Genomic DNA, 17,416 nt, shown 5'->3' on the forward strand with positions numbered 1-17,416 from the left:
CAAAATTGAACCACCAGAACCGGTTTAGGATCTGGGCTTTAGTAATGCGTTCACAAATACAGACACTGAGGTGGCTCTGTGTAACTTGTATTCATCCCCATCTTAAAAATAAAACAAACCCCACCAAGACCAAAATACTGCCCCCCACACACAAACCAAACAACAAAAAACCTCACCTGTCTGGCCTGATGAACTTGGAAAGAGTATTTTGTCCGTTAATCTTAAGGAAACTTATGAAGGAGTTTACAATGTGCTAGTTTCCTCAAAGGAGACAGAATATAGGATACTGCAAAATATATACTTGAGTAAATGAGCAGTGGAATCTGCAGGAAGTTTCCACGGTTTTGCTGTTTATTTAAGTATTGTCTGTATATTTCTTATTTGGAGTCTTTAGAGGCCTCGGGTTTTATACTTCCTTATTGGCATTTACAAGCGTTGATGAGAACCCTTGTGAAGTTAACAACATTCGATTATCAAGTGATAATCTATGGCTTTCAGAAGGTGGGACTGCGTGTGATCCATTCAGTGACGTGTGCTGGGTTTTACAAAAGTATTCTTTTCCTCCAGGAATAGGTTTTGGAGACCGCACAAACACCTTCTGTGGCACTCCTGAATTTCTGGCTCCAGAAGTCCTGACAGACATCTCGTACACTCGGGCAGTGGACTGGTGGGGATTGGGTGTACTCATTTATGAGATGCTTGTTGGTGAGGTAAGGCCACCTTTCGCTAAGAGATTCTCACTAAGCAGTCTTGGGGACAGTAGTACCAACCACCTGTGATAAAGCTTTGCTGAATGTAGCCAACTATTTATTAGTACTTAATTTGCATTTTTCTCATTCATAGTGTTTGCCAAACACTAATTAATCCATACAGCTCCTTGCTACTCTTCTCCCTGTTTATTAGTGAGGGATGGGTGCTGTGTGGATTAAATAGTAAAATGTCACAATTGCAGTCACCTTTCCCTGGAGATGATGAGGAAGAAGTCTTTGACAGTATTGTCAACGATGAAGTCCGGTATCCACGATTCCTTTCATCTGAGGCACTTTCCATAATCCGTAAGGTAATGGGCTTGACGGGTCTCTGGGAGCCTGAGGAATCTGCATTTACTGTGTAAGTGGATCCACAGGGACTCGATTAGGACAGGGTAGCAGTTGTGTGTGAAATCTGGAGCTGCCTACACAGACTAAGGAAACATTTAAAATTTACATATTTTTCCTTTCCTTCTCTTTACATAAATGCTATTCTTCTGTGTAAGGATGTTGAAGCAGGCTTCTTACCGAGGTCTGTTGCTGCTAAGTCTGAAATGGAGAAGTGTTGATTCAAGGGCAGGAGTGTCAGAGTCATTCAGTGGAGATGGCTTGATTCAGTTTTTGAGTGTGACTCAGTAGTCACAGGTGTGCAGTTAAGATGAGATGCTTCATGTGGTCTACAGCAGGTATCTTACTGATGTTGGCAAATTCTTTACAAGGAACTAGGTCTGAGCTACTGCTAGCAGATTATGACCTTGCTGCAAAGTGAGGATGAGAAGATACTGAGGGGTCAGTCCATCTCCTTCCTTTTGTTTTTCTCTCTGGAACATTATTTCTGTCCATCCTTGTTCAATTGTTTAATTTTGAACTGATATTTCCTTTAGCTTCTTCGGAAGTGTCCAGAGCGTAGACTGGGAGCAGGGGAAAAAGATGCAGAAGAGATTAAAATCCAGGCCTTTTTTAAGGTAGGAACTCACGTTATCCCTCCTCCTCATCTCTTGTGTTTGAGCTGAGAGCGATTTGCTTTCCGTTGGTATTGAGGCATATTTCCATTAGTTATCAGTGAGCTAAAAGTGGTAGCTTCCATTGCACCTCATTGTGTATTCAGGAATATGTGTTTCAGTTCATATTTGAAACTCCCCCAGGTGTGTTTTTTGGGATCTGTGAGCTTCCAGAGCCAGTTTGTTATTTCTGATTGTGCTGCTTCTGTGTACAAATATACCTATCTGGTGAGCCATCAACAAATACCCCTTCTAAAATCAAACTGCAGCAGTCACCGATGCTGTCTAGCGATGACAGTGGTTGCCAGTCAATTTCATGGCACCAGCATTTGCAGGATATACGTGAATGCTAGAGAAACTGAGGTTAAAGACACATTTGCTTTGGGTCAAGGGTATACGTCCGTTCTAGGCAAAGGTGTTACCACTTCTCCTTGTCATTACCTGTCTGTCAGACGTTATTAGCCTTATAGCCCCTGGCTGGCTTTGCACTGGAGTAAGAAAAGAACTTGGATGTCAGCAGAAATTGCTGAAATTGTCCACACATACACCTGGCCACAGCTGCGCTGTAGTTTTGTACCTCCTCAATTTAGTTTGAGCTGTAACTTTGTTTCTTGGTGTTCTGAAGAACAGCCTTAGGCTGTATGGAATCTCTGTACTACCTGGAATCTCTACTACCTGGTTTCCACTCACTATGCAGTTTGTTTTGGGCCTTTTTCCATTTCTTTTTTTTTTTTTTTTTTAAATTAGTATAAGAAAGATATGTGTCAAATTATCTGGAAGTGAGGCTGCAATCCTTCCTTCTGCTTTCACATTTCATACATAATCTTAATGTCAATCTGGCCTGTTCGCTTGCTTGTCTTACAGGAAATTGATTGGGATGCCTTGTTTGCCAGGACTCTGAAGCCCCCTTTTGTGCCTACTTTAAGAGATCCGACTGACATTAGCAACTTTGATGAAGAGTTTACATCACAAAAGCCAATCCTTACTCCTCCAGAGGAGGTTGCTCTCCTAACCCGTAAGGAGCAGACTGTCTTCAAGGACTTTGACTTTGTCTCCAGACACCTTTTAGATGTTTGATTCCTGTGCTATAAGAAACGTGAACAGATTGTTACCACCTTGAGAGAGTATAGAGAGAGGACTTGGCATGGGCAGTGGAAAAGTCAACAGAATTCGTAGGACTGTTAGTGCTGATGACCCCAGGAAGAGAGTGCCCTGCAAGCTGAGTTAACCTACTGTGGTTATTTCAGCCTTGTTTGTTGGAGGGATACTGGATGTCAATTATCCTTAAGGAGAAATTAACATTTGGCTGGATGTATCTTCTGCTGCCATTGAGTATAGATGGAAATCTGGAATTTAAGCTGGATTTAATGAAATCAAATCATCTCTGCAACCCAGGTTACTTTTTGCAAAAAGCCTAAGTAAGTAGCACAGCTTTTAAAGTTGCATAATAGCAGGGGGAATGGTAATTTCTCACCCATTTTCTAGAAAAGATATACAGCATTCCCTCTGTGTAATAATTTTATGCCCATTCCCACTCATAATTACGTATGCCAGAGAAGGAATGGATTTTAACATAACCAAGATAATGATGTTTGGGTTTGATAATGATCCAAGTGATATATCTTAAGGAAAAGGAGTGTCTTTCTACTTCTTTGAGGATGCTAAATCTCAGCTATTATTTTTAATTACATAAAAAAGTTTTGCACATGGTATTTTTTTTTGAAAATAAAGATACCTTTTCTTATAATGAAATTTCAGCTTTTCATCTCCTTGGTGTTAGCTGAATGTTTCAGATCAGGGCTAACCATATTCTGCTCAACAGGCAGGATTTTATTTTCTCTGTAAATGTCAACAGTAGTATTTTCTTCCTCCCTTCCTTCCTTCTCACTCAAGTTGTCTGTGTACATATTGCGTGGTGTTATCAGCTGTCACATACAAATGATTGAAGTCAAGTTCTCTCCACAGATTTTATCAAAGTGTATATCCTGTATCTTTTTTGGGATAGCCAAATAATGACAGTGTTAATGTTGGAAAATCAGTAAGTTAAAGGTGATTCCATTTGCCTGGTAGCATATCTTGTAATTATACTTGATATTTTCTTCTCTTAAATTCATTAATGATAGCTTGTTGGGAAAAAAAAGGAAGGGTATCTAGAGATGAAGCATCACACTGATGAAAAGTAGGGATGCACAGCTATTACTCTTTCAGTTTTTCTTCAATAGAGGTAGACAGAAGTTGAACTAACGCAATTGTGCTACATCTGGAGATAAGGTTTGGGTGCAGCTAGTGAGCCATCATTATTAAATAAAGGCTGGCCTAAGTGCTTCAGAATTCAGAGAGGTAAGAGCTATGTTTGTGCAAAACAGAAATAATTCACACTGAACCTAGATTTCCTATCTTTAGAGCCAAGTATAATTGCTTCTGAAAATTCCCGCATACAAATGTCTTTTCAAGCTCCTGCTCTGCCTTGCAGTGTAATAGCCCTTTTAAAGCTGGATACCCATTTTGCTCACCCTTGTTTGAATAGTAATGGTTGGCTTGCTGTTGGCCCCTACAGTGTGATTTGTGACTTTCCTTAAGGTCAAGGCCTCTGTAAAGTGGTAAGTAGCACAGTGGATTGTTAGCACAGCTCAAACCTGCTACTTGGATTCAAAGACAGAGGCATAAAGAACCAAAAAAGGCATACTTAACATTTTAATTTATAGTTTATAGCACAGTAAAAAGACTGTAAATTACCATCCCAGTGCATTTAAAAAACAATTACCAAGCAGAGCAAAACTGTGTGTTTTGAGCTGTAGTACCTACTGACAAACTTTTATTTGACTGATGCCTGAAGAACCAGAAATTGCTATGTGGCAGACAAGCCATACTTTAGCTGGCACCATAGTGACACAAACAAACTGCAGAATCCTTTTTGGATGGTATAGCAGTGTTATGAAAACAATTCTAAGCACTCTGATATCCCCCAGTAGGACTTTCTACGCTGAACAAACCAGACTGGACACAGATTACAAACTCTGGAGTTGGTCAAAAAAGGGATCCTTCTGCTGTTTTCAAACTGCTTTTGGACTATGGTGCTGTATTAGTGCTTAAACTGTCCTTTCGTGAGTGCTCATCAACTTTAAACCCTGAGTGCATTCTACCAGCTTGCCATATGTGCTCTTGAGCTGGTGTTAATTCCTGAGCCAAGGCTATTAAGGCACAAAATAATTTTAACTAAGGTTTTATTGTGGTGCTGTTTTTTTTTGTTTAAACAGAAAAGGGACAGGACTAAAATTCACACCACAGCCTCTTCTGTTTTTAAAGCTAAAATTGGTCATCCCAAACTTCCTTTTATTTCCTCATGGAAACTTGAAGTCTGGCCTTTTTATTACAAAGGAAAACAAGCAAGCTTGATGCTATCCTAGAAAGCTGTCAGCACCCCTCAGCTCAATAAAACAATCAGAACCTAGAATCTTTCCTCTTGCATTGAGACTTTGTGGTTTTTTTATTAAAATTTTGCTAGTATGTTGAGGTAGTAGTATTACTGCCAGCGTTACTTGAGCTAGGCATGAAGTGTTCACCTCTGCTACTAGTTCTCTCCCCACAAGCTGCAGTAGAGGCCTGAGCATGAAGTTATCTGCAGAAATAATTCAGTAGGCAATTATTACTTTTCTGTCCAAAGAAAGGTGGATGGTATCATTATTTGGTGATGTCATTCAAAATAGTCTGTGAACTGCTAAGGGCACCATCAACTTAAAAAAAAAAAAAAGTCAGGAAGCTGGTCAGGGTATCACAAAGTACAGGCTAATTATAAGCTGAATTTGGTGCCTTACAGCTGTTTCTCATTCACATTAACATTATTACGCCTCAAATCTTTGTGAAAAGCATGAAGTTTAGGCATGTGGTCAAAATGAAACTTGCTTTTGACTGTCCAAATACTTACTCATTACGTGCCCAACACTACTGACAAAAGGCACTGCGGTTCTCACAGTGAGAACTATGTTGAAGAAAGGCCATAGGAATTGTATTGATTCTGTCTGGTTTTGTCTGTAATAGCCGCTGTTCCCTAGCAGCAAAAGGAGAGGGAAACTTTGGGGAAGAGAAGTAAACATGTATGCTCACACTACTCTTGCAGCTCTTCTGGAGAGATGTGGATGCAGTTAGCAAAAGAGTAAACTTAGAGACGTACTTTTGCACAGTCCAGCAATCAGCTCTGCTGGCCTTCCCAGAACCAGTGTCTCCCCTTTAACAGTGTTATTTGTATATAAAAAATAACCCTGACTATCCTTGAAATGTAATTTGCAGGATGAACAGGTTACACGGTTTGTGATGTACTAAAGCTCCATGCAAGGAAACAGCAGCAATTGCATTAGCAAAGCTTTACCCAGCAACCTGCAACTGTGTTGGCACTCTACCAGGTGAGTCCCACTGTGACTAGACAGGCTCACTGTTCCTGTGAAAATAGATCTTCTCCCATGCAGTGAGGCGGCATGAACAGAAGAATCTCCAGAGATTGAGGATCACCCCTTGGTCAAAGGGATTCTCTGACTCGGAGTGTCGCAGGTAGGAGATGCGGTGGTGGGACATGAATTCCCAGGTGGTGGTGTTGCATGAGATCAGATAGAGGTGTGAGATCAGCAGCAGTAGGACAACAGTGGTGAATATGACTATCAGGAGGAAGGACATGAGGAGGAGAACGTTGTGCTGCAGCCAGTCCCAGGACTGTTCAAAGTAGAGGCCTGACCTTTCAATTCAGAGAGAAATAATTTCATGGTTAAAGATGTAGAAATAGTTACATAAGCCAAGCAAACTTTGTTTGATTCATAACTAGTGAGCTTCTGATAATCATTTACTACAGAGAGTTAATATACTATAAACTCTTCAGAGACTGCACCAGTAGTGACTTAGATTCTAAGAAGTTTAAAAAGATGCTGGTTCCCCTGACAGCAGAAAGAGACAATCAGCTTCAGCTAACTCCTCTCCTGAACAGGGGTAGAGCCGAAACCCTGCTGGAGTTTCCAGAACTTTGATTCGTAAACAAAGATCGTATTACAGTAACTGAAGCAAAATTAGTTAGCTTTTGTACTGTTGTTAACTCTGTTAATTTAAGCTTAAAACAAAGCTGAACAATGAAACCCAGATTATCAGATTCTGCTCAACTACAGATCAGCTACATTGTCCCTCGGCAGATTAGGGGGCTCAGAAGAGCTGGTCTCCAGAATGCAGAACAGAGTGAAGATACAAAGCCAATCCAAAGCCAACCCAGTCACTGCTCCATTCTACATAAACCCTTCCGTGGGGCTCTACAAGCACCAGAACTTGTAGTAATCTCCGAGTCAAAGTGCCGCCTCCAGGCCTTACCAAGCGACGTGAGCTCCCCACAGCAGAACTATGAGCTGCACGCTCAAGTAGACTATGAAGAGGGGGTGATTCTTCTCTCCTACACAGTTCTCAATCCAGGGACAGTGATGGTCGTAACGCCGTACACAGTGCTGGCACAGCTGGCAGTGCTTGGCTCGCATTGGTTGCTGCAAAACAAGCAAAAAAGACCCACTAGCAGTAGCCCACTGCTGTTCAACTCCCTGTCTGGTAGAAAAGAACATCATACAATATCATCTTCCTCCACAGCAGTACTGTCCCAAAAGCACTCCATTTTGAGATAACGGCACAACACAAACATTGCTCAGACAACTAAAGGGGATCGTGATTCCCCTGGTACAGACCCAAATGAGTCAGACTCAAATAAAACGACTCTCCCACACTACTTGTATTTATACATTTTCTTTATTATCTACCTATGCAGAGGAAGTCCAGTGTGCAAAGGAGGGAGATAGAGCCGGTCAGTCTATTCAGGAAAACAGTGAAAAACTAGGATCACTGCCACTGAATGAAGCTGGGGGTGGGTGGGAGGTTTTTGCAGGACTGCACAGAGGACGGAAGCGTTTCTACTTCTGTGCGAATGCAAGATGCTCACACAGGAAAGCAGCTCAAGTACCAGGAAGAGAGATGAAAGATCTGGCTGAGAAAAGTAGTGCCTCATAGTATTTGTTCCCTGAAGTGTATTATATGTTTTGCCAGCTTTTCCTCTTGCAATAAGCTCACTTCTCCTGGTAGACATTCTTCAGGAATTTATGGAAGCTCGGATAATGCTTACTTTTATTAAACTGATAAGGATCACTCTGAAAACAGGCCTTTCTAGGCTTTAGGCAAACTGTTTTAAGAGCTAATTTAATTGCTCTAATTTTTCCTTCATGCTATCTTTTACAGTTCAGGCTAATGCTTTGTTGGTTTTAGGCCTCCAAAGAAGCTCACAGCTACCGCGAGTTCTTATATGTCATGCTCAACTGCCTTTCTGACTCTCTATCAAGTTCTCTTCAAAACAACCTTTTTGACAATACTGTAAGGTCTGACTGACACGGCAATAAGAACGTAGAATACAATTTTCCCATGGCAAAAGAAGATCCTTGTTTCTGTGAGCCAGGAGGGACTTGTTTCAGCCTTGCAAAACTAGCATACATGCCAGTGTCCATCACTACTGTGCCTTTAGCTACACAATTCGTTTGGATCACTTTTCAATTCAGGACTGTATTGGAATTCAATTTGCTAGTTCTATTTACTTTTTCTGTGAGTTTTTCAGCAGCAGTGTGACCCTTTGACAGAATTAATCAGATCTGCCATGCCTTCGAACCACTGAGCAGTGAGCAGCAATGAGAGAGCAGAAAAACACCGGTAACAGCAGCTGAACAAAGATGGTGCCAAAAAAATGTAAGCTTGCACATCACTCATCTCGTCCTCTTCTAGCGTGTTACGAATGCCTACCTTCACCATGCAGTAACCACAACGACGCATCTTAATATTACTTGGAACTTGGGGTATCACCATGCTTTGTTCTTCACTCTTGTCTGCCTGCAAGAAGAGAGACAGGGAGTGACTAAGGAGGTTTGGTGTGCTGCTGTCTGAAGTACAGCTGCTGTTATTGCCCTTGGCATGACTGAGCTGTCTGGGTCCTTTTACTTAACAGCTCTACACTGCTGGCTATCTCTATCACTAGGAGACTTAAAATAATTCCTTAGAATTTCTACAGAAACTGCTGTATAAATACTGTGGCATGAAATTCCACTGCAGCCAGTTAAGGTACAGTGAGAGAACAGGCTACGGTAACCATCAAAAAAATGTTTGCACAGAGGCAGAAATAATTGTGGATGAGATACCACACCGATCCCAGCACTGTGCTTTGGGACAAAAATAAACAAGGTTAGAGTTCACTTCCAAACACAATAATGAAGTCTTTTCAGTATAAGCAGTGCTACTTTATGAATAACACAGCCATGTACATTAATGAGAGGACTAAAATTGACAATGCTTTAGTCCTACACAGGCGCTAAGGCAGTGAACCCGGAGCAGACTACCTCTCAGTTACTGAAGCTCTGCATCTCCATTTACTTCACTGTAACTTGTGCACATGTCCTCAGAGAGGGCAACAAATTTATACAGTTCGATAAACAGAGCTGCAGAGGGCACTTTCTTCCAGGCTTGCCATTCAATTTGGGTTTTTTGCACTGGTACCACTGAGGGGTGGTTACCACAAAACAGGTCAGGTGTGCGTTCCACCAGGTACCACAGCCTCTGATGCATGAGAGGACTTCGGCTCAAACGGCACAGTACAACGGGAGCATGGTGCAAAAGACGCGCTTAAAGGCTGTGAGCCCTGCCGCTGTTACAGGACAGGAGTCAGCCTGCCCGGCTTCATCTCCAAAGGGTGCGGATGCGTCCTTCATGCAAGCGCAACAGAAGCTGTTTCGGATTGTTCTTGTATAGCAGAGTGACCCAGCAGCTTCTTCCATTCGCTAAGTGATATACCTTCGCTTCCTCTTCAGACTTGACAAAACCCGGATCCATCAGAGACACCCTGAAGTACAGCAGGACAGAGCACACCACCAGCAAGACGAAGACCAGCGGCTGCAGCAGCTCTCCGCGCTCCTCCTGCTTTTGCAGATCTGAAAGGTACTCCCCCCCCAAAAAAAAAACAAAAGAGAGCAGCAGTGCCTCGAGAAGCGTTCAGAGTTTATTCCCCTCCCACCTTCACAAAGGGGTCTCGCACCTGCGGGACGGGGAACGGGGAGAAAGAAACCAGGGGGGGAGAGGGCGTGGGGCGGGCAGCGCGCACCCCGCAGCCCCGCTCTGCCCTCAGGGCACCCGGCGGGCCCAGGGGCCGGAACAGGCCGGAGCACCCCGCCTTCCCCCCGCGCAGGGGCCGCGGTCGGTGGCCGCTTCTCCTGAGGGGCCAGGGGAGCGGCGCGGCGGCCCCGCCTCACCTGTGCGGTGCAGGAAGAGCCCCAGCGCCAGGGCCGCGCTGAGCGCCGTGTGCGCCGCCCGCACCCAGCGCCCGCCGGGCCTCATGGCGGCCGCGGCCCGGAAAGGCGGGCAGAACCCCGAGGCGGGGCCGGGCTCGGTGGGTGGGGCCGGGCTGGGCAGCGGGGACCGTTACCGTGGTCCCCTGAGGTGGCCCGGGGGGGCTGAGGGCCCGCAGCGGCGCTGGGCCGGGCGCTGACGCCTCAGGCTCGGCTCCCCCGGAGCGGGGACCGCGGTCTCTTTCCTCCCCCGCCGGCTCGCTAAGGGGAAGCCTGGCTGCAGCCCGCCGGCCTCCGCTCGCCCCCTCGCACTGCCTGCCTGCGTGTGGCCCTGCCTGCTGGCCCTCGCCTCGGGGGCCTTCCTCGGGAGAAGGCCGCTTCCCCGCAGCCCTCCTGCCATCTTGTCCCCCCGCCCCGAGCCCCGGGCTCTGCACGGCCCCGCGGCCCCCAGCCGGGCTTCTTCTCTGCGGGGGTCACGGGCAGCACAGGGCCGCGGCCCTCGAGGGCGGCGTGAAGCTCCTCGACACACGAGGCGAAGCCGCCGAATGCCCGCGTGAGCCATGGAAGGGGTCTCGCGGAGGCCTGCTGTGCGAAGGCGAGGGGGCGAGCGGAGGCCGGGCGGGATGCCGCAGCGCGTTGGCTCCGGTCTCGCCAGTCTGGTCGTGTCATCTGTTGATTTCCATCCCCTAGGGAGAAATGCAGAGGTGGTGCCTGGCCCAGCGCGTTTAGACAGCTCCATTAATGCAAACGGAGCTTGTAAAATGTCCGGCGTGACTTCGGCAGGAGGCCGCTGGGGTGGGATTTGATCTAGCTTCAGAAGCCTGCAGTGAAGAGGTTCTGGTCTGAGCGAGGTTGTCAGACTCCCTGACAGCAGCGGAGGGAAGCAGGCACGTCTAGGGAATGGTCCTCCTCATCTGGAAGCAGCTGAAGTGCACCCTAGATGTGTCTTTATCTTTTGCTAACGATAAAAAAAAAGCCAGGAAGACTAGCTTAGATGCACACTTCTACACTCTGCTTCTCTGTTTAGGGCAGATGAATCTCACCACAGGCCTGCAGAAGTTCTGAAACTGGTGGTCTTTTTCTTTAAACTCTTTTCAGTTTTAGCATAGATGTATCTCGCTGCTTTTGTTACTTTCTTTTCCAGTAAAAATTTGGAAAGAAAAAAATAACCTTCTTTGCAAATTTATCCTCCAGCACCTGAGAAGCAGCTGATTCCTTGGTATTGCTTTGACCGCAAGTGGGATGTTCTTGATTATTTTAGTCTCTTTTAAGTGAGTCGGTGGCCACCCACTAATTCCAGGAAAGCACCTGGCTGCACAGGTCACTTAAATGGTGTATCTGAGGCAGCTGTGTTGAAATGTTAACAAATTGTTGTCTAAGTTTCCAACAATCATTCAAATCCTTTCGCTTTCTTTTTTTTGATTCTAGGTAAATGCAAAACCTACAGAAATCCTCCCTCGGACACCTCATAGATGGCATCAGTGCTTGTCAGACCTCACACACAGAGTCAGCGTGTGAGATGGCCCTGGTGCTCTCTGCCTGCATTCAACGGCCTGAAAAATTGTTCTGTTCCTCGAGTTGCAAAGGAAGCCTTTCAGAACAGCGGGAAGCTCAGAACGGTAACATCAGGCTCTGCCTACAGAAAGAAAAGGTGGGTAGTGTCTTTCTGTTCTTTGCAGAGAGGTGTAACTGTTCAAGCTTAATGAAGGCAATTTGAGTAGTAATAATATTACCCAGTTGAAAGTAGAAACATTTTGATATTCTAGAATAATCTGTCCTAAGGAATGTATTCTCGCTGTCTTTGTGATTAGAATAATTTGCTGCATGTTACGCTTTTTATCTTTTCTTACAACTTTGAAACCTGTCTTATAGAGATCAGAGCTTACCTCTGTCTCAAGGGTTTTAACCTAAATGACTGGCTGAAATTAGGCTTAGTTCCAGAAAGCCTCTACTAACAAGTTTCTGAGTAGACAATCTAGATTCTTACGGCATTCCAGCTAGGAATTTCATGCTGCTGGATGCCTAAGGTAGCTCTCTGTACTCTTAAAATGTGGTACGTTTTCAGCTTCCTAGAGGCAGTTCAGTTTCACATGATTCCTCCTCCTCCTCCTTCAGCCACCTAGAGTCTAATCCTTCAGAGACTTCACATCGACCACTGCATTAACTGGCAGTTGAACCCTTGCGGGACCAGGGTCTTAAGAAGAAGGTCATGCTGGCCTTAAAGCAGATCGACTGTTTTAAGCTAGAGACTTTTCTTAAGTACTCAGCTTCTGCCCGCTCACAGAGCTGAGGCTGTGGAATGCAAGCCACAGATTCGTTAAGAGTTCAGAGGCAAGCTGTACGGTCAAATATTGTTCTGATTTTGTTTTCTCCTCTCACATCACTTCATAACAATACTTTCTTCCTCCACACCTCTTTTCAATTGACAAACAGTATTGTACCCCTTGGAGTGACGAAAGGAAAAGCCACTGAACTGCATCATCAACACATGGCAGTTCCTTTCTTTTTTAATGAAATCTATGACAGCAAATGGACTAGTAATATACCTAAATAAACCACATTCACGGACCAAAGGAAGACAACATTGTTAAGCACTAGGTTTAATACACAGCGGGTATCCAATGGATACAACAGAAAAGTTAATTCATTCAGAATTGTAAGGAAGCAACAGTTGTGCATTATTATTTTTTTGCTTGGTTTCACCATGTACAAACATTTGAACCAGGCCTCTCAACATTAGCCAGGTCAGTGGACAGAGGGAAAGCAGATGCTTGCTCATTATAACTGAGGTTATTTTCGTTAAGCGAAACAAGGAAATATGTATTTGGTTAGCTTAAAAACTTTTTTTAAACAAGAAGAGAATTACAGAGAGAAGCAGTGACAATTACATGAAATCCAAATATAGTCTGCTAAAGCAGAAGTGTTTCAGTTCAGCAGGAAACTTCCCTCATTCCCTTTTTTTAAGTGCTGTCTTCTCCTCCAGTCCCCACGCTGCTTTTCATCCATTCCCGACGACCATTACCCTCTGTGCTTCATACACATGGTTGTCGGGGAGACCAGCTGTTTCCCTACTTTTCTCTTTTTCCAGCACCAGCTACCCTCTGACACCTGAGCTGTGGCAGGCTCCTTGCTGAGCAGTCTCCAGAAAACAGAATCACAGAATCCCAGCATGGTGGGGGTTGGAAGGGACCTCTGTGGGTCACCCAGTCCAACCCCCCTGCCAAAGCAGGGTCACCTACAGCAGGCTGCACAGGACCTTGTACAGGCGGGTCTTGAATATCTCCAGAGAAGATATTCAAGACCCACCTGGACACCTTTTCTGTGGAGTAGGGCCTGAATGCCGTGCCCCCATAGCTCCTGTCCTACTGGCAATCAACTGTCTTCTTCAAGTGATGAGAGGGGAACAGGCTCACAGCTCCCAGACTTTTCTTCCCACTCCTCTTTCGCAGAGAGCAGAGTGACGGCAGCAGAAGCCCAACCATGGTGACAAGCTGGGCAGGATCCAGTGCTGAACAGATACCGTTTCAGCCAGTAGGCAGGTGCAGCGTAATAACAACCATGATGCAGACAGGGAAGATGAATTATCTGCGATGTTATTAATTGCTACAAATATCAGCGCTAAACCTTCTTGGGTTGGTCTAGATGAGCAAGTCTGGTGCTGCTGGGCGTTAAGCATCGTACAAGTAGATGCTAATTTGTCTCAGCAATTCCTCCCACAGATCTTGTAAAATGGAAGCACTTGTGGAAAGTTGCCCACCAACTTGCTCTCGTATCTATTCCAGAGTAAATGGCAGACAGCCGACACCCTGCATGCTGAACACTGCTGTATCGTTGACTCGGGCCACTGAACAACGAGACATCCTTCAGCCCGGACGGAAACTACACAGAGTAAAGGTAGAGGGTTCCTTTGTTGGCACAGTCTCTGCAGAGAACTCCTGAGTTGTGTTCGTGCTCTGCTTCCCAAGCTTTTGAATATTAAAGGAAAAGTAGCAGTGAAAACATGAAAAAGAGTCTGAATGGGAAAACAGCTACAGAGCTCAATGAGCGCCACTGCCGTATCTTTACGCACCACGAACTTCTCTCCAGCTGGATTTGCATCTGACAGAGAGAACCCTGCCCTAGTTTTCTGGGCAGGCTTGGTCGTTGGCTCTATAATTCTGTGCGGAGTTGAAGTCTCCTGGTTCATTGCTTTGCTCCCACAAAACTGGAAGGCCTGCAAGGCTTCTCTGTAACGGTCAAGCACTTCAGGGTATCCAGCTTCCCCTTTTGCATCAGAACTTCATGAAAAATCAGCCAGTCTGCCCTCCCCTCCTCTGCAGACAATTAGCCTGTTCTGTCCTGAGCACTGGGTCTACAGCAGCATCTCATTAACTCCTCTTTGCCTCTAAAAAGTGCTTTTGGGTCATGGTACATGCCTTATGCCTAGGGTGCAACAACTCCCCTTGTTTCAATTGGGGAAACTGAGGTACAAACTAGTTTCCAACTCCTGATTACAGGAATGCCCGGATTACGCACAGGTGTTCAGAGGATACCTTTCTCTCTTGCTCCTTACTGAAAAGGAAATGTTATTTTTCAGCTCACGAAGTCTGCTGACTTGAAGACATTGAAGCTTGTGGTCAAAGCTGATGTTACTCTAGCAGGGATGCTAGTTCTTTTAAAAAGCTGTCTTGGGGATTTGCCTTGCTGGTGGCCTAACTCAAAATCTTGCATGTAGCTAGCTGTAACAGAGCAGTTACAGTTCCTCCTCGCCCCTGTGACCAGTGACAGATTTCAGAAGGCTAAGCTTTTCTGGCAGGCTGGCCTGACTCCATTTATCTCCACGTTGCTGGGAACTTGAAATCTTTTTATGCTGGTTCGGGCTCAGGTACAGCTTGATGAGGATGTGCGAGCAGTGAGGACAGAGCTTATCTTTACAGGTGGAACAGAGGTTTGATGCAGCTTGGATCTTGTTAGTTTGGGATACCATGGTCCAGCTGGCGGCAAGTGAGACTTCAGCAACAGCTGAACTTAAGAGGGGCACTGGTTTGAAAAACCCAAATCTTTGGGGTCTTGAGGCAGATGGAACCAAGCCATTGGTTGTTCATTAATGTTGACGTAGTTGTGCCAAAATCTTAGCATAAAGCCTGATTGTTTGGCTCTGATTACAGCGCAAGGCTGAGGTCGGCTCTAGCTGAGACAGGAGTTCCTGAGCTCCAGCTGTCCCCCCAGCGTGGCAGCTATGTTCTGGGGATGGGGGTTTCAGACACCTCTCGCATCTGTGATGTGTCCCCTTCTGCTCTACTCCCACCTTGCCAACATAGTCAGAACCTCGAGTGCTCTTTGTCACGTGATTCAAGATTTTAGTGGTAGGAGCTTTCACTGTATGGACGTCAGAAAGGAAGAAAGCCTCAGGGGTGGCACTGTCATGTGAAATGATGTCAAAAGGACAGCAGCACTAAATGGAGAATTGAATGAGCAAAGCCTGACTCCCCTAATGCACCGAGGCTGGCTGGCAGTACTTGCAGCCTCTCTTAGTTTCGCATCTAGAAGGAAGATTAGCAAATGTTATACAGAAAACAGATATTGAAATAAGCTTCCCTCTCTCACAGCTTATAGGGACACAAATTCTTGGGGAACAGGAATAAGAGAGAGAAAAATACATTTCAATCAAACGATTGCAAAAAAAGTATAATTTGTCAAGTTTTGCAAACCATATGAAAACAATTCAAAAGTGACACAAAAATATATATAAGTTTGAAAAACACTTAAAGAAAAAAGTACAGATCTCACAATATCAAAACAAACAATGTATGGTTAAAAAGGAAAAAAAAAAAAAAAAAAGACATTGAATAACACCTTATTGGCAGAAAAAAGTAAACCTCTCCAGGGCAGCTGTGTTGTGTCATTTAAAGTGTCAGTTTGTGTATCTAGGATCCATCTACAATGTGCTCAGCAATGGCAACATTAACTCTGAGCATCAGAAGAACCTTATAGCAGCGAGTCAAATCTGAGAGCAAGGTATACAAGGGAAGAGAGCAGCGAGGCTGTGCTCAGAGGCCTGAAATGTCCCAACTCTTACTGCTACCAGACATAGTATCTTTTCTAAGTCCCTTCTGAGGGAAGATTTGTGAATGGCAAAGGACTGTGGCAAGCAGAGGGCTCTAAGCATGGACTGCCCACGGTGTTGCTGAGTGCCTGGCTGTGAGGCAAACCTTCACCTTTGGCTTCTTGAGCCTTTATAGGTCCAGAGTCCTACAGGTGAAGACCACCAGACCACCTTAGCGGGGCTCTCCTCTCGCCTACATCATACAAATCGGAGTAAAGCGGCCAATGTGAGTGGGACTGCACTGGTAAGTGCTTGTGGAAGTCAGATAAGCACAGGGCCCAGAAGACGAGGAAGATGCTGCGGTGAAACAAGAAGTGCTGTTTCATGGGATCGCCCTCCTATGGGCGCCCGGAGACCCCCCCAATTTCGGGAGAGGACTTTAGCACCTCCAATTTTAGCGTCTGTGGTGCAGCGAGTTTCCTATAAAGGGAGATTACTTTGCCACTGAGCACGGCTGAAAAAATGGGCTGAAAAAAAGCAGAACAGCTCCAGTCCATTACTGGGACTTGCAGAAGTGGCACAAGCCGTGCTGGACTGGGGCCTAGTACAGCTTATTATGCAGAGGGGAAATACGCTCTCTGGCATTTGTAGCCCTGCCCCATGAAACACAACACAACTAAAAAGGTGGTGAAGGACTGGAATGAAGACCTGTAGCCCTTTGTGAACAAACCTTGCTTCTTGTTGCACAGGCTCCCTTCCAGAGAAAAGCTCTGTGTTGCCAAGGATGTGTAACTGGTGTTACTGGTCATCCCTGACCTTATGAGGCTGGGTGGGCTGGCAGATCCTACCATATCGCCAAAGGGGACAAAAGAGACCTCTTGACTTGAACGGGAATGTCTTCTTTCCGAATGACCCACATACAGTTAGCAGTGCTTCCATGAATGTGAGTCTTCTATAAAAAACCCTTAAGGGAGTGAATTGACTTGAAAGTCTTTCTTCCCCCTTTCCTCCATTGACAAGTATCACTAAAAAGGTCAGTCTTTCAGTCTAACTCTCTGGTACTGTCTCCCCCAACCTCTAACCAAATAAATAACTCTTCGCTGCCCGTAACCCCATTGAGCAGCCAATACCAATTCAGGACTGGTGTTCTTGCAGACATTACAGGACCTCATGCAATTCAGCAAAAGGGAATTTTCTAAAAAGTGGGAAATAAAAATGTCACGCTAGCGATCACACAACTAGGTCTTCAAGCTCATGATCATTTGAGGCTGTGTGGTCTAAAATAAAAAGGTTAAAAGATACATAATG

The 17,416-nt window shown here is 45.2% G+C and overlaps 2 protein-coding genes and 1 long non-coding RNA gene across 5 annotated transcripts in view; 2 read left to right on the plus strand and 1 right to left on the minus strand.

Moving 5' to 3' along the window:
- The window catches only part of PKN3 (protein kinase N3), a 21,343-nt gene extending 16,901 nt beyond the window's left edge, over nt 1–4,442 (plus strand). Inside the window, exons 19-22 of one of the 2 annotated variants that reach the window (XM_075439289.1) lie at nt 568–710; nt 953–1,060; nt 1,634–1,714; nt 2,615–4,442. In XM_075439289.1, the coding sequence (XP_075295404.1) occupies nt 568–710; nt 953–1,060; nt 1,634–1,714; nt 2,615–2,827 (545 nt within the window). In that variant the 3' untranslated portion in view covers nt 2,828–4,442. Of the gene's footprint in view, nt 1–567; nt 711–952; nt 1,539–1,633; nt 1,715–2,614 lie in introns of those variants that run through there. The other variant, XR_012765855.1, reaches the window with a different exon arrangement.
- ZDHHC12 (zDHHC palmitoyltransferase 12) lies at nt 4,437–10,152 on the minus strand. The gene is made up of 5 exons (XM_075439294.1): nt 10,048–10,152; nt 9,593–9,729; nt 8,552–8,638; nt 7,094–7,260; nt 4,437–6,476 (listed from the first exon to the last, which is right to left on the minus strand). Exons 1-5 carry the CDS (start codon nt 10,130–10,132, stop codon nt 6,167–6,169), a joined length of 786 nt encoding a protein of 261 aa, XP_075295409.1. The 5' UTR covers nt 10,133–10,152; the 3' UTR covers nt 4,437–6,166.
- Nucleotides 9,652–15,940, plus strand: LOC142363602 (uncharacterized). 2 transcript variants are annotated; one of them, XR_012765857.1, is made up of 3 exons: nt 9,652–9,736; nt 11,512–11,734; nt 13,866–15,940. It is a non-coding gene; the product is annotated as an uncharacterized LOC142363602 (long non-coding RNA). The 2 variants fall into 2 exon arrangements; XR_012765856.1 differs by lacking the exon at nt 9,652–9,736 and adding an exon at nt 10,235–10,636.
- Nucleotides 15,941–17,416: the final 1,476 nt, after the last annotated feature.

This window comes from Opisthocomus hoazin, chromosome 19 (genome assembly GCF_030867145.1).
Source record: "Opisthocomus hoazin isolate bOpiHoa1 chromosome 19, bOpiHoa1.hap1, whole genome shotgun sequence".
Lineage (NCBI taxonomy): Eukaryota > Metazoa > Chordata > Aves > Opisthocomiformes > Opisthocomidae > Opisthocomus > Opisthocomus hoazin.

What these genes read in the sequence shown, in the direction of transcription:
- ZDHHC12 (XM_075439294.1), bottom strand. Translation starts at nt 10,132, where the DNA reads ATGAGGCCCGGCGGGCGCTGGGTGCGGGCGGCGCACACGGCGCTCAGC. An exon ending in AGTCTGAAGAGGAAGCGAAG is followed by an intron (nt 8,639 to 9,592) that starts GTATATCACTTA and finishes CTCTTCTTGCAG; the next exon opens with GCAGACAAGAGTGAAGAACA. An exon ending in TGGGGAGCTCACGTCGCTTG is followed by an intron (nt 6,477 to 7,093) that starts GTAAGGCCTGGA and finishes CTGAATTGAAAG; the next exon opens with GTCAGGCCTCTACTTTGAAC.